Below are 20,708 nucleotides of genomic sequence, written 5' to 3' on the forward strand. Positions count from 1 at the left end.
ATATATATATATATATATATATATATATAGAATATATTTATATAGAAACTAAAGTGGCATCTCTATAAAATTGCTAGCTGCAAATAGTAGTACCTAGATCATCTGTATTATGTTATTATCTCTATTGTTTCATTCACGTTTGTTGTGTGCGTTGTGGGGATATTAGACCATCTATGAAGTCTGGGTTGGTGCAAGTACAAAACCTGGGCATCTGCTAAAAATGAAAGGTGCCTTTGAACTTGCTCAAATTAGAGGACCGTCCCACCGCCCCCCCCAAGGTGGAAATGCTCGCATGCTGGGTTTTGTCACATAGCAGATTCTCAAGTGGATAAATAAGAACAAAAATCAAATGCCGTTGGCTTTTTAAAAAAGGCTTTCTTCATTTGATTATGTTCTAATACATCATGAAAGATTTACAAAAAAAAAGAGAGAAAACATTGTGACTTTTTATCATGGAAACAGTTCCTTAAAGAACCAGATAGATTCTTTTTTTGCAGGAGTCACACAGAAAAATGCCAACTGATAGTTTATCTCTCTCCTCCCCCCGCCCTCCCTCCCCGACTTTCTACGCCACACGCAGTCTCTGTGCAGTGTGCAGTAATCCATTACAATATGCTAGAACATCTGCCTTCCCATATGATGCATGACCTACTCAATTGACCCCTTTAAGACTGTTCCAGGCTTGTTGTTCATTATGGAGGGAGAATGAATCCTCTCCTTCTATTGCTGAGGTCGTCAACCTGTAAATATATCTCCATTTGGCAAGGTAAGGGGGGGGGTAGTGGTTGGAGACTGGCCGGAAAGCTTGAATCTCTTTATACCCCAAGTAACTGTACTGATGTCTTTAATTAGTTTAATTTAGGGAGAAAAATAGCAACTGAAATTCCTTTCAAGCCAACAATAGGAAAAGAAATGCTTTTCCCCCCTAGGAGACAAAATATTTTCTTACCAAATATTTCATATTTAATATAAAAACTCTGGGTTTTATTAAGTGTGTATGTGTGTGTATGTTTGTGCGCGTGTGTGCACTGGTACTGGGGCTTGAACTCAGGATCTTGGGCACTATCTCTGAGCCTTTTTTGCTCAAGGCCAGCACTCTACCACTGGAGCCACAGCTCCACTTCCAGCTATTTCGTGATCGACTAACTGGATGAGAGGTAAGACTCTTCTGAACTTTCCTACCCAGCCTACTCAACCATGATTCTCAGATCTCAGCCTTCTGAGCAGTTAGGGTTACAGGTGTGAGCCACAGCACTTGGCTCTCAAGAGAATGTGTGTGTGTGTGTGTGTGTGTATTTAGTAGCAAACATTTTTCTAAGTTCATGATTGTGAAATCATTGTTCATTATTAAAGACCATGGGCAGAAATTGGAGGTAATAGCAATCTGTAAAAGTATTCTAACTCTAATGTAAAAAGAAGTTGACTGTCAGTTCACGTTAAACCAGACCGTATCTTACTTTGTCTGTGAGAAGATCATTCTTGGTTTCAGAGCAGATCCGGGCTGGAAGCTTGGATACTGGTGTATAAATGGTAAAGAAATCATGTCCTGTGACGGCTGTGTTTCTAGTGTGCCGATTGCTTTGCTGGGACTTTGAATGTTATGTCAGTGGAGTCCCATGACAATTGTGTGGGTCGAGTGCGTGTGTGCACGTGTGCACACATGTGTGTGTGTGTACAGGCGCACATGCAAGTTTCAAAAACTTGTCAAATGCTGAATGATGAGTATGTGAGGATTACTTGCGTAATTCTCAGGCTCTGCGCTGTGGGTAATAATAATGCTCCTGTGGGAAATTTGCTTTCCAAATATCAACTCAGGTACTGCATTTATCTCCCCTTCTGTGGAAGTGGAATCAAGGTGGATTTCTTCCATCTGAAGGCTAGGGGAAAGAGGGGGGGTTTCCCCCAGATCTGGAGTGAACAGTGATAGATTCAAAGACTAGAAGTTGAAGGCTGTCAAGGGCGGAGATTTTTTGAATCCCTGGCAATAGAATTCTACTTCCTCTTTAATTTCTGGGGAGTGTGTATGTGTGTGTGTGTGTGTGTGTGTGTGTGTGTGTGTGCGTGCTCACACTGGTCCTGGAGCTTGATCTCAGGGCCTGGGTGCTGTCTCTTGAGCACCTTTTGCTCAACTCTAGATCCCTACCACTTAAGCCACAGCTCCACTTCCAGCTTTTTTTAGGCGTTTATTGGAGATAAGATTGGCAACAGACTTTCTAACCTAAGCTGGCTACAAACTGTAGCCCACAGATCTCAGCCTCCTGAGTAGCTAGGCTTATCAGCATGGACCAACAGAACCAACACCTGCTACTTCCCTATTAGCAAAATAGAGGACTTATTGGAGATTAAAAGACAAAAAGAAGCCTTCTGCTGGGCACAGGTGGGTCACGCCTATAATTCTAGCTACTCAGGAGGCTGAGACCTGAGGATCAAGATTCAAAAACAGCTCTGGCAGGAAAGTCCCTGAGACTCCGATCTCCAATAAACCACCAGAAAACCAGGTGTGGCGCTGTGGCTCGAGTGGTAGAGCGCTTGCTTTGAGCTGAAGAGCTGAGAGACAGCGCCCAGGCCCTGAGTTCAAACCCCCCAACCGACAAAAAAAAAAAGGAAAAAGAAGCCTCCCTTTTGTGGTTTACCTTTGCCTTTTCCCATCCCTTCTCCCACACTGTACATCTTGAAGATGAAATCGTAATATTAGTGTAGATGAGATAATGAATGCAGATATAAAAATAAAACACTGTCACAGAATGACAGCCAGCCTGGGTAACAACCGGACTAATCAAAATCACATTAAGCTCGTAGGACTTGTACTGTGGGCCACATATCCATACATCCTATGCCGTAACGTTCTGTGGAGACCACTGAGGGCCAAAGTTGTGTGGAGGGGAGCAGAGCTGGGAATGGAGGCCGCCTCTTTCCACCGTCTACAGAACTCGTACCTGTCAACCACTGCACTTTGTGAAGCTTTGTCTCTGGTTACTTTGATATCATGGGAATCTGTTGTGTTCTCAGATAGACAAGACAGGCAATCCTGATGTGTGCAAGTCGTGTAGGATTCCTGACGGGCCCTGGGGCCTTCTGGTAAATAGTATTATGGACTCAGAGCGGTCAAGAGTGAGAAGCGTCCAAGGAAAAACCTGTGTTCCTCTTGGCCGCTGCCAAGAGTTCTCCGCGCAATTCGTTTCTCCTCTCAAGAATTTTAGGATAAGCTAGGCAATGGTAGCTCGCACCTGTCATCCTAGCCATCCTGAAGGCTGACAGCTGAGAATCACAGTTCAGGGTCAGCCTGGGCAAGAAAGTCAGGGAGACTCTTATCTCCAGTTAACCAGCTAAACGTCAGAAGTGGAGCTGGTGGTTCAAGTGGTAGAGTGCTAGCCTTGAGAGCACAAAGCTAAAGGACAGTGGCTCAAGCCTTGAGTTCAAGCCCTAGAACCGACCCCCCACAAAAGAAGAATTTGAAAGAATAGTAGTCTATTACTGTCTTTGCCATTTACATTTATAGTCATTCAAATGACTTATTAAGTGCCAGCTGTTTTGTCCCCCAAAGACTTGGACTCGTCTATAGAAGGAGAAATTCATGGAGGAAAAAAATGTCATAAAATGAAGTGCAAAATTGCAAATGTATTAAATCCAATATTACAGCAGAACACAGTCTCCTGAGATCAAGGGCCGGAGAATGATATGCAAAGGTGGACACAACACTATTGCAGTTGATGAAAAAGAAAAAAATGTTATTAGGTTTGTAGTTCTGCAGTCCCTACAAGTTAAAGTATCTGGCTCTATAAACTCTACCATTAGCATCAATGTAATAGAGGGAACTGTGGTAATGCACCTCGAACTCATTTTTAACTGGAATAACGTTTTACTCGTCACTCCTTACATGACTTCAATTGACTCAAATCAATTACAGAATAAAACTTGGATACACAGTTTTCCACCTTGGGAGTCTCATTTAAATATTTGCTCTTCCATGTATAATTTGTACTAAGAATTTAATCATATCCAACTTTATTCCTTACTTCAATTTGAGGCCGTCAGCCTTGAGAATAATCTCTAGAACATTTGAAAAAGTAAGTCTAGTCAAAATGAGCCATTTGTACTACTCACAATAAAAAAAACCTATTAAATCAATTAAAATAAAACCAAAAGCAGGGCGCACTGGTTATTTCTCACCTGTAATTCTAGCAACTCAAGAGGCTGAGATGTGAGGATCATGGTTTGAAGACAGCCTGGGCAGGAAAATTTGTAAGACTCTAAAGTACCGAAAAGCTAGAAGTAGAGCTGTGGCTCAACTGGTACAGAGTCGGCTAGCTCAGAGACAGTACCCAGGCCCAGAGTTCAAGCCATTTGCATGTACTATTAGCTGCTCTGACTTGGATAGGGTCTCTTCAATTGTCTAACATATTCCAAAGTAATCAGAGAAAACAAGCAACTTAACTTTTGTTCTAGTGCTTTAAATCAGTTCTTTCCCTCTGAAAGCATGTAATGAGTTCCTACCTTGTTCCAGATACTATTCAAGACATAGATGATCATCACAAGAAAAATCTACCTCTGTCTTCCTAGATAGTACTTTTACTTTTCTCCACGAATTTGATTGCAAGAGTTTAATCTATCTTAAGTCTTTCTAGTCTAGCCTAACCATTTTTTTTTAAAAAAAATTGTGACTAGATATTATGTACAGCTATTTGTGACTAGGGATTGACATATTTTTGTCCAAGAATTGGTGTTTTGAAAGAACTGAAGTCATTACTAGGAATGGCTGATTGAGAGACAATGCTGGCATGTGAGAGACATTTGAACATGTCACACCGAATGTTATAAACCAGGGACACAAGGATTGATCATGTCTGATTTGACTTACAGCGTGGGATACTTTTAATTGGCAGATTCAGAACGGCAGGCCGTGAGTGGAGGGCGGAATGGGGACGCAGGAAATGATGGTAAGACAGGCACAGAGGCTCTGTTTGCAGCGATGGAACCATGCCTCAGATTAACAATGGTCCAGGCCCTGACACTGTAAATGGCCTTGATCATACTCAATTGTACACTTAAAAAAAATCACTAGCACGCGGACTTCATGTGATGCACATTTCAGTACAACGCAAAAGCTTATGGCTCAGAGGACTTAAATAAATCCTTGTTTTCCACAGCCGCATCAGTGTTATCTCTTTAAGCAATTCTCTTCCTATTCTGCCCTCTTATTTTATTTAATTTAGTCATTTATTTTGCCAGTCCTGGGGCTTGAACTCGGGGTGTGGGCGCTGTCCCTGAGCTTCTTTGGCTCAAGGCTCTCCTACCTAAGCCACAGCGCCACTTCTGTCTTTTTCTGTGTCTGTGGTACTGAGGCATGGAACCCGGGGCTTCATGCATGCTAGGCGAGCACTCTACCACTGAGCCACCTGCCCAGTGCCCCCTTGCCCTCATTTTAGATGTGCAGGGTGAAAAGAAATATTATTTGAAACTAAATGCAAGAGGCAGAGTACCTGGTGTGAACTCAACCAAACCCAGTGATAACTTCTGGGAGAGAAGCTAGGAGATCAGGCCATCTTATTGCTCTCCACGGGCTGGGGCAGACAGCACCCCGTTCTTCTCCAGCCCTGGCAAAGGGTAGGGAGGTCTCCCTTCACGTTTCCATCCGCCGTCAAGGCTGGCTTCTTTTTTTCATGGTCAGATGACTGTTTATGAGCTCGGTCCTGTTTCAACTGTCACTCCTTCCATCCTGGCAAGATAGATGGGTTACACCAACCCCAACCTATGTGACCTTTGGATGTGACAAGAGTTTTAGGTCAGCCTTGCTAAATGGAGGCCTCGGTGTACGGAGGCCTGCCTTGGGGTGAGATTTACAGTGAATTTATTATCTCCCAATGCCCTTTGGCTCATTTCCCACCATCAAACACCATGGCAGCCTTTGGAACAGGAAGAAATACATTAACTGGAATCTGAGCGTTTTAAAAGGTTACAGCTGCCCAAATATAATTTAATTTCATACTTGCCCTTTGAGGGTTTGGTGTATATTTTCATTTTATGACTGCAAATGATAAAGCTCTTAAGATTCCAGGCAATAAAAAGAGGGTGAAAAAAGTATTTTAAGAGGTAGAAGTCTATTTAGTTCATACTTGATGAGTGAAGTGACAAATTAGCTTTTTTTTTTTTTGTTTAAAAATCATCGAACATTTCTCTTCTGTATTTGGATTATCTCTTCTTCTGATACTACATTGGGATGTCTGGTAGAAATCAATATGAGAACAGCAACCTCGGGTCTCAGGTTGGAAAATCAGGAAGGTAACAGAAAATGATAAGGATAAAATGAATCTGATTTAACATAAAAATATTTTTGTTCAGGGAGTAGTTCTTCTTTTCCTGTAGATCTATTTATTTGCCTTTTCACATCTGTTATTATCTCTCATTAATTGGTGACATACATCCATGGAAATGCCAATAATATATTGACTTACTATCAATTCTGTACTTTTTCTGCTAGATCATAGTTCTACAGATCTTACCACAAAAACCTTCTAAATGCCATGTTATAGTCTCATCAGTCTGGTTGGGAAACATTATTACAATGTCTTATTGACAGAATAAGATACATGATAGATAGATGCTGACGCTATATAATAAATCAGGAAAAAAGCAGAATTTAAACAAGAATCACCTCTGGTTTATTACCTACACATCAAAAATAAAAGAGACCAAAAAATTCCCATTTTGGCTCCTTCCCTCTGAAGTTTTTAAATATCAATCCAATAGCGTTTAAGGCAACACATATTTTGGATTCTTTAGTAGTAATGAAGAAAGTCACACACAGTGGAACTTTTAACCACCTGAGGTCAAATGGGACTTAAAAGTTGCTTGTGTGTGCATACACACTTGTTTTCTTCCTTCCTTTCTTCTTTCCTCTCTCTCCTCTTTCCTTTCCTTCCTTCCCTCCCTTCCTGCCTCTTTTTCTTTCTTTTCTCTCTCTCTCTCTCTCTTTCTCTCCCTCCTTCCCTCCCTCCCTCCCTTCCTTCCTTGCTTGCTTTCTTCCTTCGTTTCCCTTTCTTTCTCTACAAATACCTCTTTAAAGCTTCTAGGCTAGTGTTTGTAGAGCTGATGTTTCCAAAAAGTATTTTGGACTTTTATAAATGAATATTCCTAACATGTAAGATAGAGATTTTTTGGTGGGGGAGTATATTTTCTTTCTTTCTTTCTTTTGGGGGGGAGTCCAGTCGTGGGGCCTGAACTCTGGGCCTGGGCGCTCTCCCTCAGCTCTTCAGCTCAAGGCTAGTGCTCTTCCACTTGAGCCACAGTGCCACTTCTAGCTTTTTTTTTCTTTTTGCTTATGTGGTGCTGAGGCATCGAACCCAGGGCCTCATGCATGCAAGGCAAGCGCTCTACCACTGAGCCACCTGCCCAGCCCCTATATTTTCTTTCTTTGTCAAAAATAATCTTTAAGTAGTTGTACAAAAGAGTTGCCCCTTAACAGTGAAGTATATGAATGCAATATTATCTTGATCAATGTCACCTCTTTCAACCTTGTCACTTGGACATATTTTCTAACCAGCATAATAATTCTATTAGGTAGATTATCTTACGATTCACCTTTAGAGGTCATGAAAATGTAGACAAGCAACTAGAAATTCCATGGTGACTCAAACTAACAGTAGACTAAGCTGAAAGGCAACTTGAAGATTTACTGGTTACTAAAACTCAAACGCTCTGGATGGTAAATGTGATAAAACTCACTTATCTATTTATGTATGCATGTATGTATGAGAAATATGGATGATCTGCTTACAGTGAGAGAAATCTGAGAGTACAAATTATCCTGGGTTTCCAGGTGCTGTACTGAAATCAATCTTACTTCCTCTCTGAAGAAGGTCGTAGATGATAGCACTTGAAAACATACTTGATTATCACCTCAAATAATCCTGAGTCCCTACAGAGTAACAATAAAGAAGACAAAACAAAAACTACTGGGGGAAAAAGTCTCCACTATACTGCAACAGGATACAATGATTCCACTTCTAAGAACAGAGTCAGAATAACTGAGCTAGGTTTCAAAGGACTTCTCTGTATGCAGAGAAGTCACTACAGCTGCTCAAAGGCAGAAAGACCTCACAGATCCACGAAGGAATATGTGATTGTGCAAACTGGAGTTCACAGATACGATGAGATACTATTCAGCCTTCAAAAAGGAAGGAGATTCTGGGACATGTAGCGTGGATCAATGTTGAAGGAGTTGTGCCAAGCTACGTACTGTATTGATTTCATTTATATAAAGTACCAAGAGGAGCTCAATTCAGAGACAGAAAGAACTGTGGTTGCCAAGGCTTAGGAGTTAGAGAGAAAAAGTTATATTTTAGTGGCTACTTGGATTTAGCTTGAGACGAGGAAAGCATTTCTAGCTGAGTAGGGATAATGGCTGCATAACCATGCAACACAGCTTAAGCCTAATGTATAAATGGTTCAAGTGGTTAAATTTCATACTAGATCTGCTTGATTAAAAACCAAAGCTATGTCAATAAAGTTGTAGGTTGAAATCAATTGATTTTTAAATGTTAAAAGTAGACATGAAATACTTCAGTCTTTACTAAACCAAAAAAGAGATGGGTGAGATAATACCATGTAATTAATATCATAGAATAAACCAAATCTCTGCTCTGGCTGGGTCAAGAAATGCTGGATTTAAGGACACTAAGACAATCATGGCATACTGGATGGACAGAATGACCCAAAAGGAAACACAGAATATCTTCCTTCATTCTCTCAGCTCCTACTTGGCCAGCCGGACTCACACTTCCAGGGTAGAGGTAAAAGAATCCTTTCTTTCTTTCTTTTTGTCTGTTTTTTGTGGGCTTGGCCTCAGGGCTGGGGTGCTATGCTTGAGCTTTTGTGCTCACGGCTAGTGCTCTACTACTTGAGCCACGGCTCCACTTTCAGCTTTTTGATGACTCATTGGAGATCAGAGTCTCACAGACTTTCCTGCCAGGGCTGGCTTTGAACCTCGATCCTCAGATCTCAGTCTCCTGAGGAGCTGGGATGACAGGTGTGAACGCCACTGATGTCTGATTGAAATGTCTTTTCTTGAGATGGTCAAAGAGGACAAGAGACTTTGATAGGGTTGGTGACGCTGTCTTATATTTCTTAATGTGAAGGGATAACATTGAAAGCTCTGTGCCCTCAGAACTCTTCAACTTCAGTGTGCAAGCATCAAAAATGACAACAGTGTGCAATTCAACAGCTCTGACTTTCAGTCTTAAACGATCTTGATTATCTTAGCCTGTCTTACTAAGAAGGTCGTATGGGGGTAAATGGAAAACGTACCACCATTTTAGACCATAGAGATCTCCTGAAACATTATAGAACCTAACACTGACCTCTACATATTTCTAATATGTCCATACCAGGGCAAAGAGTAAGTAACAAGATCCTTTGAGAGTACCCGAGGGGACTCAGCCAGAGTCTCTGTCAGCATTTGTGACAACGGATAATTAAAAGAGATAAAAAAAATCCAATTCCTTCTATTCCAGTTGAGGCTAAGAAGCCAATTGTAGGGTATTTCGTCTAAGAGATAAATAATGCTGTAGCTCATAGCTGTAATCTTAGATATTCACGAGGTGAGCGTCAGAAGGAATGTAATTCATGGCTATTCAAGGCAAAATGTTAAGTGAGATCCTTGAACCCAGGGCCTGGGCGCTGTCCCTGAGCTTTTCAGCTCAAGGCTGGCGCTCTGCCACTTGAGCCACAGCTCCACATCCAGTTTTCTGAGTGGTTTATTGGAGATCAGAGTCTCATGGGCTTTCCTCCTCGGGCTGGCTTTGAACCACGATCCTCAGATCTCAGCCTCCTGAGTAGCTGGGATGCCAGGCCCGGCTTATTCTGTACTCTTCTTTGGGTGCGCTGGGTAATCCAGACACACTTTGAACTGTGCTGGGCATCTACTCCCCCCACTCCTTGCTGGAAGAACCCACTAGGGTTCACTAGGGTTCTGTGTTTTGAGTCTTCTGAAGATCCTTGCCAACCAAAGAGAGGTCAACATTGGAAATTGTAATGTGGCTTTGCTTCTTGGTGCTTCTTTGAGAACAGTTCATTCATGACTGAAGAAGTCTATCTGCATGATTGCATAATCAACTTTGAATACTATCTTTCTTTGGAGAGGCAAATAAAATATCAACAAGACTTGAGATGTAAACAGTCTCGCTTTGAACCCTCTGGTGTACAAAGAGATCCGAAGCAGCGTGTGCTTCTCTGGTTGTTTGATTTTCTGAATTTCTTGATTTTCCAATAGCTTTCCATAAAAGAATGAATTCAGAGTATAATCACTGAACTCAGCAAAACGAACAATCCATTCTTATGGATATGCAGATCTTTTAAAACTTTATTTTATTTTATTTATTTAATTTTTGTTGGCATGGGGCCTGAACTCTTGGTCTGGGTGCTATCCCTCTGCTCTTCAGCTCAAGGCGAGCGCTCTACCACTTGAGCCACAGCGCCACTTCTGGCTTTTTCTGTCTATGTGGTGCTGAGGAATCAAACCCAGGGCCTCAGCCATGCAAGGCAAGTGCTCTACCACTGAGCCACTGTCCCAGATCCACGGATATGCAAATCTTGACCACAGCTTTGTCCTTTCGTAAATAATCTACATGCAGAATAAGCAATCCTTCTGCTTCACCAAAAACAACTTAAACATCACATGTAAATCTATAATAAATAAAAGCAGTACTCAAACTGCAATCCTAACTACTCAGGAGGCCAAGACCTGAGGATTGAGGTTCACAGCCAGCCTGCTTAGGAAAGTCTGTGAAGCATTTATCTCCAATGAACCACCAGAAAGCTGAAAGTCGAGGTGTGCTTCAAATGACAGAGAACCAGCCCTTGAAATAGAAGGCTAATGGACAGTGTCCAGGCCCTGCCTGACCTGAGTTCAAGCTCTAGGACAGTCACAAAAATAAAATACATAACAATCTTAAAATGAATAAATAAATACATTATTTTGAGGATTTGGGGGGCAAAGATACAATTAATTTTCAGAAGCTAGGATTTCCAGTGTACTTGTGTTGAGATGTATTCCAGCTTCATCAGTCAATGAAAGTTAAATAACTTCATCAACAAAATTAAGGAGCTGAAAAAGAAGACTGGTTTTCAGTCTGGTAAAGATTGGGATGTTTCATCCAATGAAGACGTAATATTTTTGTCTTTTATATATAAAATTGTGATACCCTGACAAACATATATGTACAATTTGTCTAGTATGAATCTATAAAATGTTCACTTTGATAGGATAATTTGAAATACAAGTAGCTTCTCAAAAGAATAGATGACAAGCATAATTTCTGACTATTTTCAGGCTGAGTTTGAATGCTGTTGTAGATACTGTAGGTGCAAGGTCAGAGACCGGAGTCACAGTGTATGGTAAGATGATTCTACTAAGATGTCTACATATGGAGTAAGTCTTGAAAGATGAAACCAGAAAACCTTCTTTTACAGTTAGTTTTGAATTTAAATTATATTAAAAGTACCTACATAAAAATAATTTTAATATTAGACTTTGCAAGGTTAGTTATTTCTGAACGTTGGTTTGTCTGGGTACTGGCAATGCATAGGAACGATTCATTTTCACTTCATCCATGGAAATGTAACACTTGAGAGGAGACAATGCCATTTTGTAGATATAAATGTAGAAGGAGATGGAAAAGTATAGTCCAAGGAACAATAAGGCCCCTGGTTTGGGGATTAGTAAACTCCTGGCCTGGCATACATTCTTCTGATGGACCGGCTTACTATGTCACACAGGGGAATAAAATTATTTCCTCATAAATAAGAGTTCTGCTTCAAGTTTATTAACTGACTTTCAATGCTACCCCGCAGAGGAAACCCAAGTAAGAAAAACAAATCTCCTAGGCTGTAATTTCCAAGGCTTCCTTTATACAATAAAGGTCATTTCAATACCAGCTGAGTACTGGTAACTTATGCTGTAATCCTAGCTACTCAGGAGGCTGAGATCTGAAGATTGAGGTTCAAAGCCAGCCAGGGCAGGAAAGTCCATGAGACTCTCATCTCCAAGTAGCCATCAAAAAAGTATCCAGGATCTGAGTTCAAGCTCCAGGACCAGCACCAAATAAAAGAAAAAAAAATCATTTCACTACCAACTGACAAATAATAAACAGGTGATAACTATTATGATTATTACCCTGAATGCTCTATACGTGTTATCTCAATCTTCATGGAAATGTATTAACTATACCCACATTTTACAGTTAAGGAAACTGAAGCATGAAGAGGTTGGGAATTTCACCCCATGTTCCAGTGCTGGTGAGAAATGGTTCCGTGATTTAAGGCACACCTGGCCACAGGTGTTTGGGTCAGAACCATTCTGCCTCCAGGGCTCTTACTAAACGAGAGTGCCTGTTACAATAGTCAACTGGTGTCCAGTTACCTCTACTCTGTTAAAATAGTCAACTGATGTCTAATTACCTTTACTCTGTTAAAATAGTCAACTGATGTCTAATTACCTTTACTCTGTTAAAATAGTCAACTGGTGTCTAATTACCTTTACTCCGATGAAGTGGTCTGGCTCTGATTTCTGTGATTTCTACATTTTTTGTATGTAATTAAGGCGTTCGACCTGTGTTTACCAGTTTTATGAAATGCAGATTATATAGACTGGCTGTGAACCTTGTCTTAACTATTCAAATAATAGATAATATGTAAGAGATTTGTGGTCCCAGCAATTTTTTTAAAAAAAGAAAATCTCCAATAATGTATTCTCTGAAGTATCTTCTTCATTTGGGGATAACCTACCTATGAAGGTGCTATTTTTACTTTTGTTCACTTTTACTCCCAAGGTTGAATTGCTCTTCATAAAATACTCCTTACGTTGAATAATGTCGGGAAGATAAAGCAAGGCAACAACTGGATGGAAACCCAAATTCCTAAAGCAAACTTGGCCTGTGAGTTTGAAGAACAGATGTAGCTCTCTCATTTTATATGAAGCCAAGACTAGAAAATGGAATAGTTCTGCTTCTTTTGATTAAAAAAATTAAAAACTTATAAATCATTATAAATTTGAATCATTCCTAGAATTATCTCTACTTGCTGGCCTTGAGTGTAGAGATACTTTTCCTATGTGTGTATACTGGTCTGGGGTTTGAACTCAGAGCTGGGAACTGTCCCTGAGCTAATCTTTCAGTCAAGGCTGGCTACCTCTTTGAACCACAGTTCGGCTTCAGATGTTTTGGTGGTTAATTGGAGATTAGAGCCTCACAGACTTTCCTGCCCAGGTTGGCTTTGAACTGCAATCCTCAGATCTCAGCCTCCTAAGTACCTAGGATGACAGGTATGAGCCACCGGCACCTGCTTAGAAATCTTTTTAAGTGCTTACATTAGCCAGAGGCCATTTTAGAATCACCTGAGTAAGAGGAACAGACTGAAAAGTTACCCAGAAACACGCACAGAGAACTGAGATCAGAAAGCCTGGCCTTAAGAGTCCCATTATTTGAATGTAGGCAAATGACAGACGTTTGAAGAAAACTGACAAGTTTTCCGCATTCAACTGGTTACTGCAAAAATTTTTTTTTAAAAAATCAAAATCACACTGGAAAAGTACTGGCCCATGAAGCTGCTAGAGATACAGAAATAGCAGGAGGAAAAAAAGAAGAAGAAGAAGAAGAAAAAAGACTGCTTCTTATTGTCTGAATGTCAAACACCCCCAGGGTCCCCTAGGGGTAGAGAACTGCAGGGGCAGCTCCTCAGGGGCTCTCCTTCCACGGGGGAGGGGGGAAGAGGGGAGGGGGGAAGGGGGAGAGGGGGAAGGGGGGGTCTCACTTTTTTCCATATGTGCCTAGAAAAAGTCAAGAGAGAAAATGTGGGCTGCACTTTTCCAGACCTATTTGCATATGTTCTTTGGTTTGCAGAATATCTCTGGATATAATGTAATTGTTGTTGGGGCTTTTTCTTTTCTTTTCTTTTTTAACCTCTAAGAATACACATGCAAATGGCTTTCCCTTGCAGCTGTGGTTCGGGAACCACACAACGTAATTCTGTCGGTCTGCCCTGCAGGCTCCAGGGCCCAAAGGAGGAAGGAAAGCAGGACTGTTCCTCTTTTAACCTGCAAGAAAATTCACTTGGGCAGACAGAACTGCAAACAGGAAACAGCCCATCAGGCTCCCTCCCCGCCCCCCTCACCCCTAGGAGTGGAAATGATTGTGATCTAGTATTTCAACCAAGTGGGAGGGTATTTGGAAGGTAAAGGTAACTTGTTCAAAGTATCCATGATTGATGAGATCTCAAAAAAAAAAAAAAAGATCAAGATGGAATCTAGATTGGTCCATATGGATTCTTTTTCTTATTGATTTTTTTTTTCTGGGATATGTTCAAGTCACTTGCAGCCCTGGGGCATCTGAAACATTTTCTTTGGTGCCATCATAATGATATACCTTCTTCAAAGACTAGGGGAGAAGTTGATTAATAATAATAATAATAATAAAAGGCAAATCTCTCCACATTTACTTTGATGTCAGTGTCCAACAGAAGCTTAAGCTATTTTCCCCTGAAATTTCCACAGGATGCTTCCTAGCGGTGAAGGCAGATTGATTTTGGCCGATAGCTTGTATTGTTCATTCTCTTCATAAGTCAGACATCATCTACCAAAGCACTGGTGATGCTTATGTATAACGCACTTAGGACAAAGTGAGATATTTTAGGTTTTGTTCCAAAGTTCTCAGGGCCTGGGCACTGTCCCTGAGCTTTCTCACTCAAGGCTAGTGGCTCTTACCACTTGAACCACAGCTTTACTTCAAGCTTTTTGCTGGTTAATTGAAGGTAAGAGTCTGAAGGGCTGGATTTGAACCAATGATCCTCAGATCTCAGCCTCCTCAGTAGCTAGGATTACTGGCACCCGGCATTCCAAAACTACTTGATGAATTGATAAAAGCAGTCCTACTCAAATTTTTAAAGTTTAATTGATACAATAAAAATACTTGATTGAGTGTTACTCGCTTATTTTGAGGAAAATATGACTGTCCCAGAAGAATTTCAATCTTTTTTCCCTTCTGCTTATCAACTTTTTATTAATCATTGCTTGGAGTCAACAATTTTGGCTTCCTATAGGTAGAACAGGTGGCCGCCATCTTTTGGCCAAGACAAAAACATTATTTATAAAGTGAGAAGGAAGTGGGTAAATATTTCAAATCTTAGAAGCCTAGCTAAAAAAAAAAAAACCCAGAAAAGAAAGCAGATACTACAGTGTAACGATTGCTATTAAAAGATCCATTAGCTTCATTAAGTAAAATGCAAATGAACAGAAAGGAATATGAGAAATAAATGCAGGATGGAAAATTTTTGCCACCATTTGATTTTATTAATGAGAAACAGATGATTCACAGAGCTGATTTCCTCTAGTCACAAATGTCCAAAAATGCAGAGTGTAACTTTACTTTGTGTAAACAATGATATTCACTATTAATGATGGAAATGAAGCTAGATTCGTTTTGTATATAAATAAATTCCCTTCTCTCAAAAGAAACAGCATCTGGCAGGGTGCTGGTGGCTCCCGCCTGTCATCCCAGCTACTCAGGAGGCTGCGATCTGAGGATCGTGGTTCAAAGCCAGCCTGGGCAGGAAAATCTTTGAGACTCTCAGCTCCAATTAAACAGTGAAAAATCAGAATTACAGGTATGGCTAAAGGGGTAGAGAGCTAGTCCTGAGCAGGAAAAGCCAAGTGAAAAGGTCCTGAGTTCAAGTACCAACACTAATACACACACACACACACACACACACACACACACACACACACAAGCAACATCAGGAGAACAGAGAACAAATGTCAAACTTATCTTTGTTCTTGGAAGGTAACAGTAATTAGAAGAGGAGGAGGAGTTTTCAAAAAGAGAGAGGAAAATAGAAGGAAGTAATCCAGTATACGAGACTGAATGGTTCAGTTACCATTTTGATAAAGATATAAAGATATCCTCTGTAATTTACTGATTAGTTAATATCCTGATGAGCTCTAAGTCCCTACTGTATTCTACATTGTTCTACATGTCTGTGCAAACATAACATATCATAACTGGCCACTGCAATCCTGGGTTGCTTATTCAGAAATTGTGACGACTTCAAAGGAATTAGGAACTGGAAAGTGTTGCTATGTTCTATGACAGCTCAGGGGTACATTAAGGAACAGGAAAGGAGTGGTAAGCTGGGAATACCTTGTACATTAAAGTCTTCCTAACTCCACAGTTTCCTGGTCCAAAACTTACTCATGTGCTATTTTTCATTTAAAAAAAAATTACAGGAAGCTACTCTGAAGATTGCAGTTCAAAGCCAGCCTGGCCAGGAAAGTCTTTGAGATTCTCCACTCCAATTAACCACCAAAAAAAGCCAGATATGGAGCAATGGTTCCAGTGGTTCTAGTGGTAGAACACTAGCCGTGATCACAAAAGCTCAGGGACAGCTCTGAGGGGCCTGAGATGAAGGCCCAATAATGGTGCACACACACACACACACACACACACACACACACACACACACAATTAGGTCCATCAGCTCTTCAGTTAGTTTCATTTCATAAATATCTTATGGAAAACCTGCTCTGTGCCTCGTATTCTTCTCTACCACTTGAACCACTTCCAGTTTTCTGGTGGTTCACTGAAGATCAGAGTCTCATGGACTTTCCTGCCTGGGCTGGCTTTGAACTATGATCCTCAGATCTCAGCCTCCTGAGAAGCTGGGATGACAGGCGTGAGCCACTGGTGCCTGGCTGAGATATATTATTACACAACACTAAGGACACTCGAACCAGGGGTCCCGATACCTACTGTTGGGGCAGTAGACCTTTATCCTAAGGAGATTCGTATGTGCTTCAAGGCGGCCAGTACTATAGAGGGAGACCTGCATTGGATGCTGGAAACGTGGTGCGTCCCGGTGACCTGCCTTACAGTTTAAATAGGTTGGTGAGGTAGGACTCAGTCAGAAGGAATTGCAGCAATTACTTGATGGGACTGAGTTCCACGCAAAGAGCTTTTCTGGTGAAGGAAAATAGCTATTCTGAAACTCGACGTCAAGAGCATATCTTGTAAGTCAAGGAAAAGGAAAGCGCCAGTTGGAATAGATTGAGAGAATGTGAACCAAAAAGGTTAAAAAAAAATAACCTTCATTAACTCTCTCGTGTAAAATTCACCATGCTAGGCACAGAATACTCCCAAGTTTCTTCTAGTTTATTATAAATTTTTTTAACATGACCTTACTGAATTGAATTCAAATGCATATTTTTCTTTTTCTCTTTCAAGGAGACACTGGTAACTTTTGATAATTTTTGTTTTTTTTTATAAATGTCTGCTACTGTCTCTTTGAAAAAAATGGAGATGAATTCATATAGGGAACTAATCATTAATATTGAGCTTAATTTCATCATTATACAGTAGGGTAGCTATTTGAGAAAAAAGACACAAAATTTATGGGAAGTATAATGCTAAAATTTGTTCTTTACCCTCTCAACACATTTTTTATTGAGTTCATATGATATTACAAGCATTTGGTTAAGCACAGAAAGGTGGTGAGCCGCTGGCGCTGTGGATGTGCTACCTAACAGAGGGCAAAAAGCAGTATTTAAAACATATTCTAGCCTTGAATTGTTGGCTCACACTTACACTCCCAGCTACTCGGGGGGTGAGAGCTAAGGATCATGGTTCAAAGCCAGACCATGCCAGAAAGTACCTGAAAGAATCTCATCTCCGATTATACAGCAAACATCCAGAAGTGGAGCTGTGGCTCAAATGGTAGAGTGCTTAGACTTCGGCAAAAATGCTCAGGGACGGTGCCCAGACCCTGAGTTCAAGACCACGGACTGACACAAAACAACAATATTAACCAAAAAACCCCAAGAAACCGTATTCTACAAGGAAATACTGTAGGTTTTTGGAACCCATGCACTAAACATTCACTTAGACAAGGAATTATGGAAGTCCTTTGTGCGAATAGGGACACCTTCCCACGGGATTAGAGAGGTAAGGAAGTGTTGGCTTGGTAACAATTGTGTGACATGGTTGAAGGCCAAGAAACCACTGCTTACAAAGATCTAACAGAGCTGGGGACCAGTAGCTCCCGCCTGTCATCCTAGCTGCTTGGGAGGCTGAGATCTGAAGATCACAGTTCTAAGCCAGCCTGAGCAGGAAAGTCCGGGAGACTCTTACCTCCAATGAACCACCAGAAAATCAGAAGTGGAGCTGTGGCTCAAAGTGGTCGAGTGCTAGCCTTGAGTGAAAGAGCTCAGGGACAGCATTCAGGGCCCTGAGTTCAAGCCCTATGACTGTCAGAACAAAAAAGAAAATCTAATCGTGCAAAAAGAACTTGAAAATACAGGGGAGTCCTTTGGGGGTGCTTCTAACAGGAAAAAGACATGATTTTTAAAACCATAAAAGATTATTCTGACTAATAATATGTAGATGGGAATTACTGAAGGGACAAGGTTAAGCTAGGAGACCAGGCAGGGCACACACCTAGGCTCACACCTAGCTACCTAGGAGGCTGAGATCTGAGGATAGCCATTCAAAGCCAGCCTGGACAGGAAAGACTATGACACTCTGATCTCTAATAAGCTACCAAAGAGCAGGAAGCGGAGCTGCAGCTCAAGTGGCAGAGGGTTGGCCTTGAGCAAAGAAAATACTCCGGGACAGTGCTCAGGCTGTTGAGTTCAAGCCCCAGGACTGGCACAAAAGAGAGGGAGGGGGGAGTATAAGAACTAATGTGCTAATTTTAGGGGGGGTAGGGTGACAGACAGTACGGAAGTTTGAACTCTGGGCCTCACACGTTGCTTTCGTGCTGAGGTGACGCTCAACACTTGATCCTTACATCCCAGCCTACTCTTTCCTGGTCATTTTGGAGTTGGGAGTTCCGCAAACTTTTTTTCTGGCCTCGACTCATGATCCTCTCCGGTCTCAGCCTCCTGAAGCACCTAGCCCTATGGGCGATGCTCCACCAGCCCCCAGCTGAAGTGGACTGTCCATGTGTTTATTAGGTGGAGTGCATAGACAGTGTGTGAGCAGGGGTAGGGAAAGAGGGAGAAAGATTAATTCCAGATAGACTCCTGGTGCTGGGTTGAGGAATGGATGTGAAGCCACTCACAAAGTCCAGCCTGGGGATGGAGAAACAAAACCTGTGGACTGCTCTTCTGATCTCACTGACAGGCTCTGTAGACATCTCTCTATTTTCTCTTGATACTAAACAAGCACTTGTCTATGTGGATATGAGGCTCAGAGAAGACTGGAAAGGCGTAAGAGACAAAGGCAAATCTGTTTGAACACAAAGAAATAGTGTTTTGCCCAGCATGTTAATATGCCATAGTTATTGATGTAATATATAATTATATATATAATCTAGACTGTCATTTTTCTCTAAAAAATATTTCATTTTTTTCAAATATTCCACTGTACCTAAAAGTAGACCTAATAAGGTCTACACGTACATTTTTTTTATTATATGCTAAGGATCTCCGAGGAAATAAAGTAGGAGGGAATATGTAAAGTTTAATTTATACCAGGTCATTTTGCTTGTGTTTGAAAATAATTATATTTTTCTGTTCTTTCTTTCATAAAGGTTCCGATTTTATTTTTCATAAGACTATGCAAGTATGAGAAATCATGTGCCAAGGGTTATTTCAAAAGAAAGCAGGAATGGCAGGTAAACAACGTCGATCTGGAGTAGAAATATATTTAAGGTGTCTGTCATTAGATCTACAGGTTCAGAGAAGTTCTTGAATTAATGTATATTTCTGCAAAAGGGTAATGGTAAATTCCGAGTGTAGGTAGACACCTGCCATTTTAATACCTGCTGCTCTTTTTAGTTCCTGCAAAACACGTGGAGTATTTGCATTGGTGCCAATTAATCAGCATTATTGTTGTAATTTGATTAGCCAGCTAAAGAGTTAGTAAAAGTCTTAGAAGGGGCCAGTGCCTCCAAAGCTTAAAATAAAATCTCCTGGGCTTGGAGAAATACATTTAGTTGCTTAAAAACCATAGCGCTGGGCTTTGTTCTAACTTCCTTCTGGACAGAGGGAGATATTAACGCATCCCACGAGGTGCTGTAACAGGAATGAAACAATCCTCGTAAAAAGCTGGCCGGGTGACCTGATGTCGGAAACGAACCCTGGCTACTGGCAGCATCCTTCCATCCAACATGATATGGACATTTAAATCATCCTATCTGGACTCCTATTTTTGTTTAAAACATCTACCCCCCACCCCACACTACACACAGACACAGACAGACAGACAGACAGACAGAGAAGCAGACACACACTGTGCCCTCCACCCTTTATAAGGAACGATTTGGACGATGACTTTTTCTTGCCATGGCCACTTTAATTATTCTCCTAATGGGTGCCCAGGCTGCACACCTTCTGAGCTAACCATTCCCTGTCTGAGGAAAACGCCACAGAGGTAATGGAGACACCAAGCCAGCTGCCACCCACTCCCCAGCGAGCCTGAAGACCCAGCCCTGACACAGCCCTGACACAGCCCGCACACGCCCCGCTTCCTGCAGGCCCCTGACACAATCTGCACACAGACCCCGCTTCCTGCAGGCCCAGCCCGACACAGCCCACACACAGACACAGGCCCACGCACAGGTCCAGACCCACACACAGACACAAGCCCACGCACAGGCCCAGGCCCAGACACAGGTCCAGGCCCAGGCCCAGACACAGGTCCGGGCCCACACATAGACACAGGCCCACA

At 41.5% G+C, this 20,708-nt stretch overlaps 1 protein-coding gene across 1 annotated transcript in view; it reads right to left on the minus strand.

Moving 5' to 3' along the window:
- Sox5 (SRY (sex determining region Y)-box 5) overlaps positions 1-20,708 on the minus strand; it is a 710,484-nt gene that overhangs the window by 152,857 nt on the left and 536,919 nt on the right. Inside the window, exon 10 of the mRNA XM_013025067.1 lies at positions 1,458-1,516. Within this exon, the coding sequence (XP_012880521.1) occupies positions 1,458-1,516 (59 nt within the window). The remainder of the gene's footprint in view (positions 1-1,457; positions 1,517-20,708) is intronic.

The sequence above is a fragment of the Dipodomys ordii genome, unplaced genomic scaffold, assembly GCF_000151885.1.
Source record: "Dipodomys ordii isolate 6190 unplaced genomic scaffold, Dord_2.0 Scaffold81, whole genome shotgun sequence".
Classification (NCBI taxonomy): Eukaryota; Metazoa; Chordata; class Mammalia; order Rodentia; family Heteromyidae; genus Dipodomys; species Dipodomys ordii.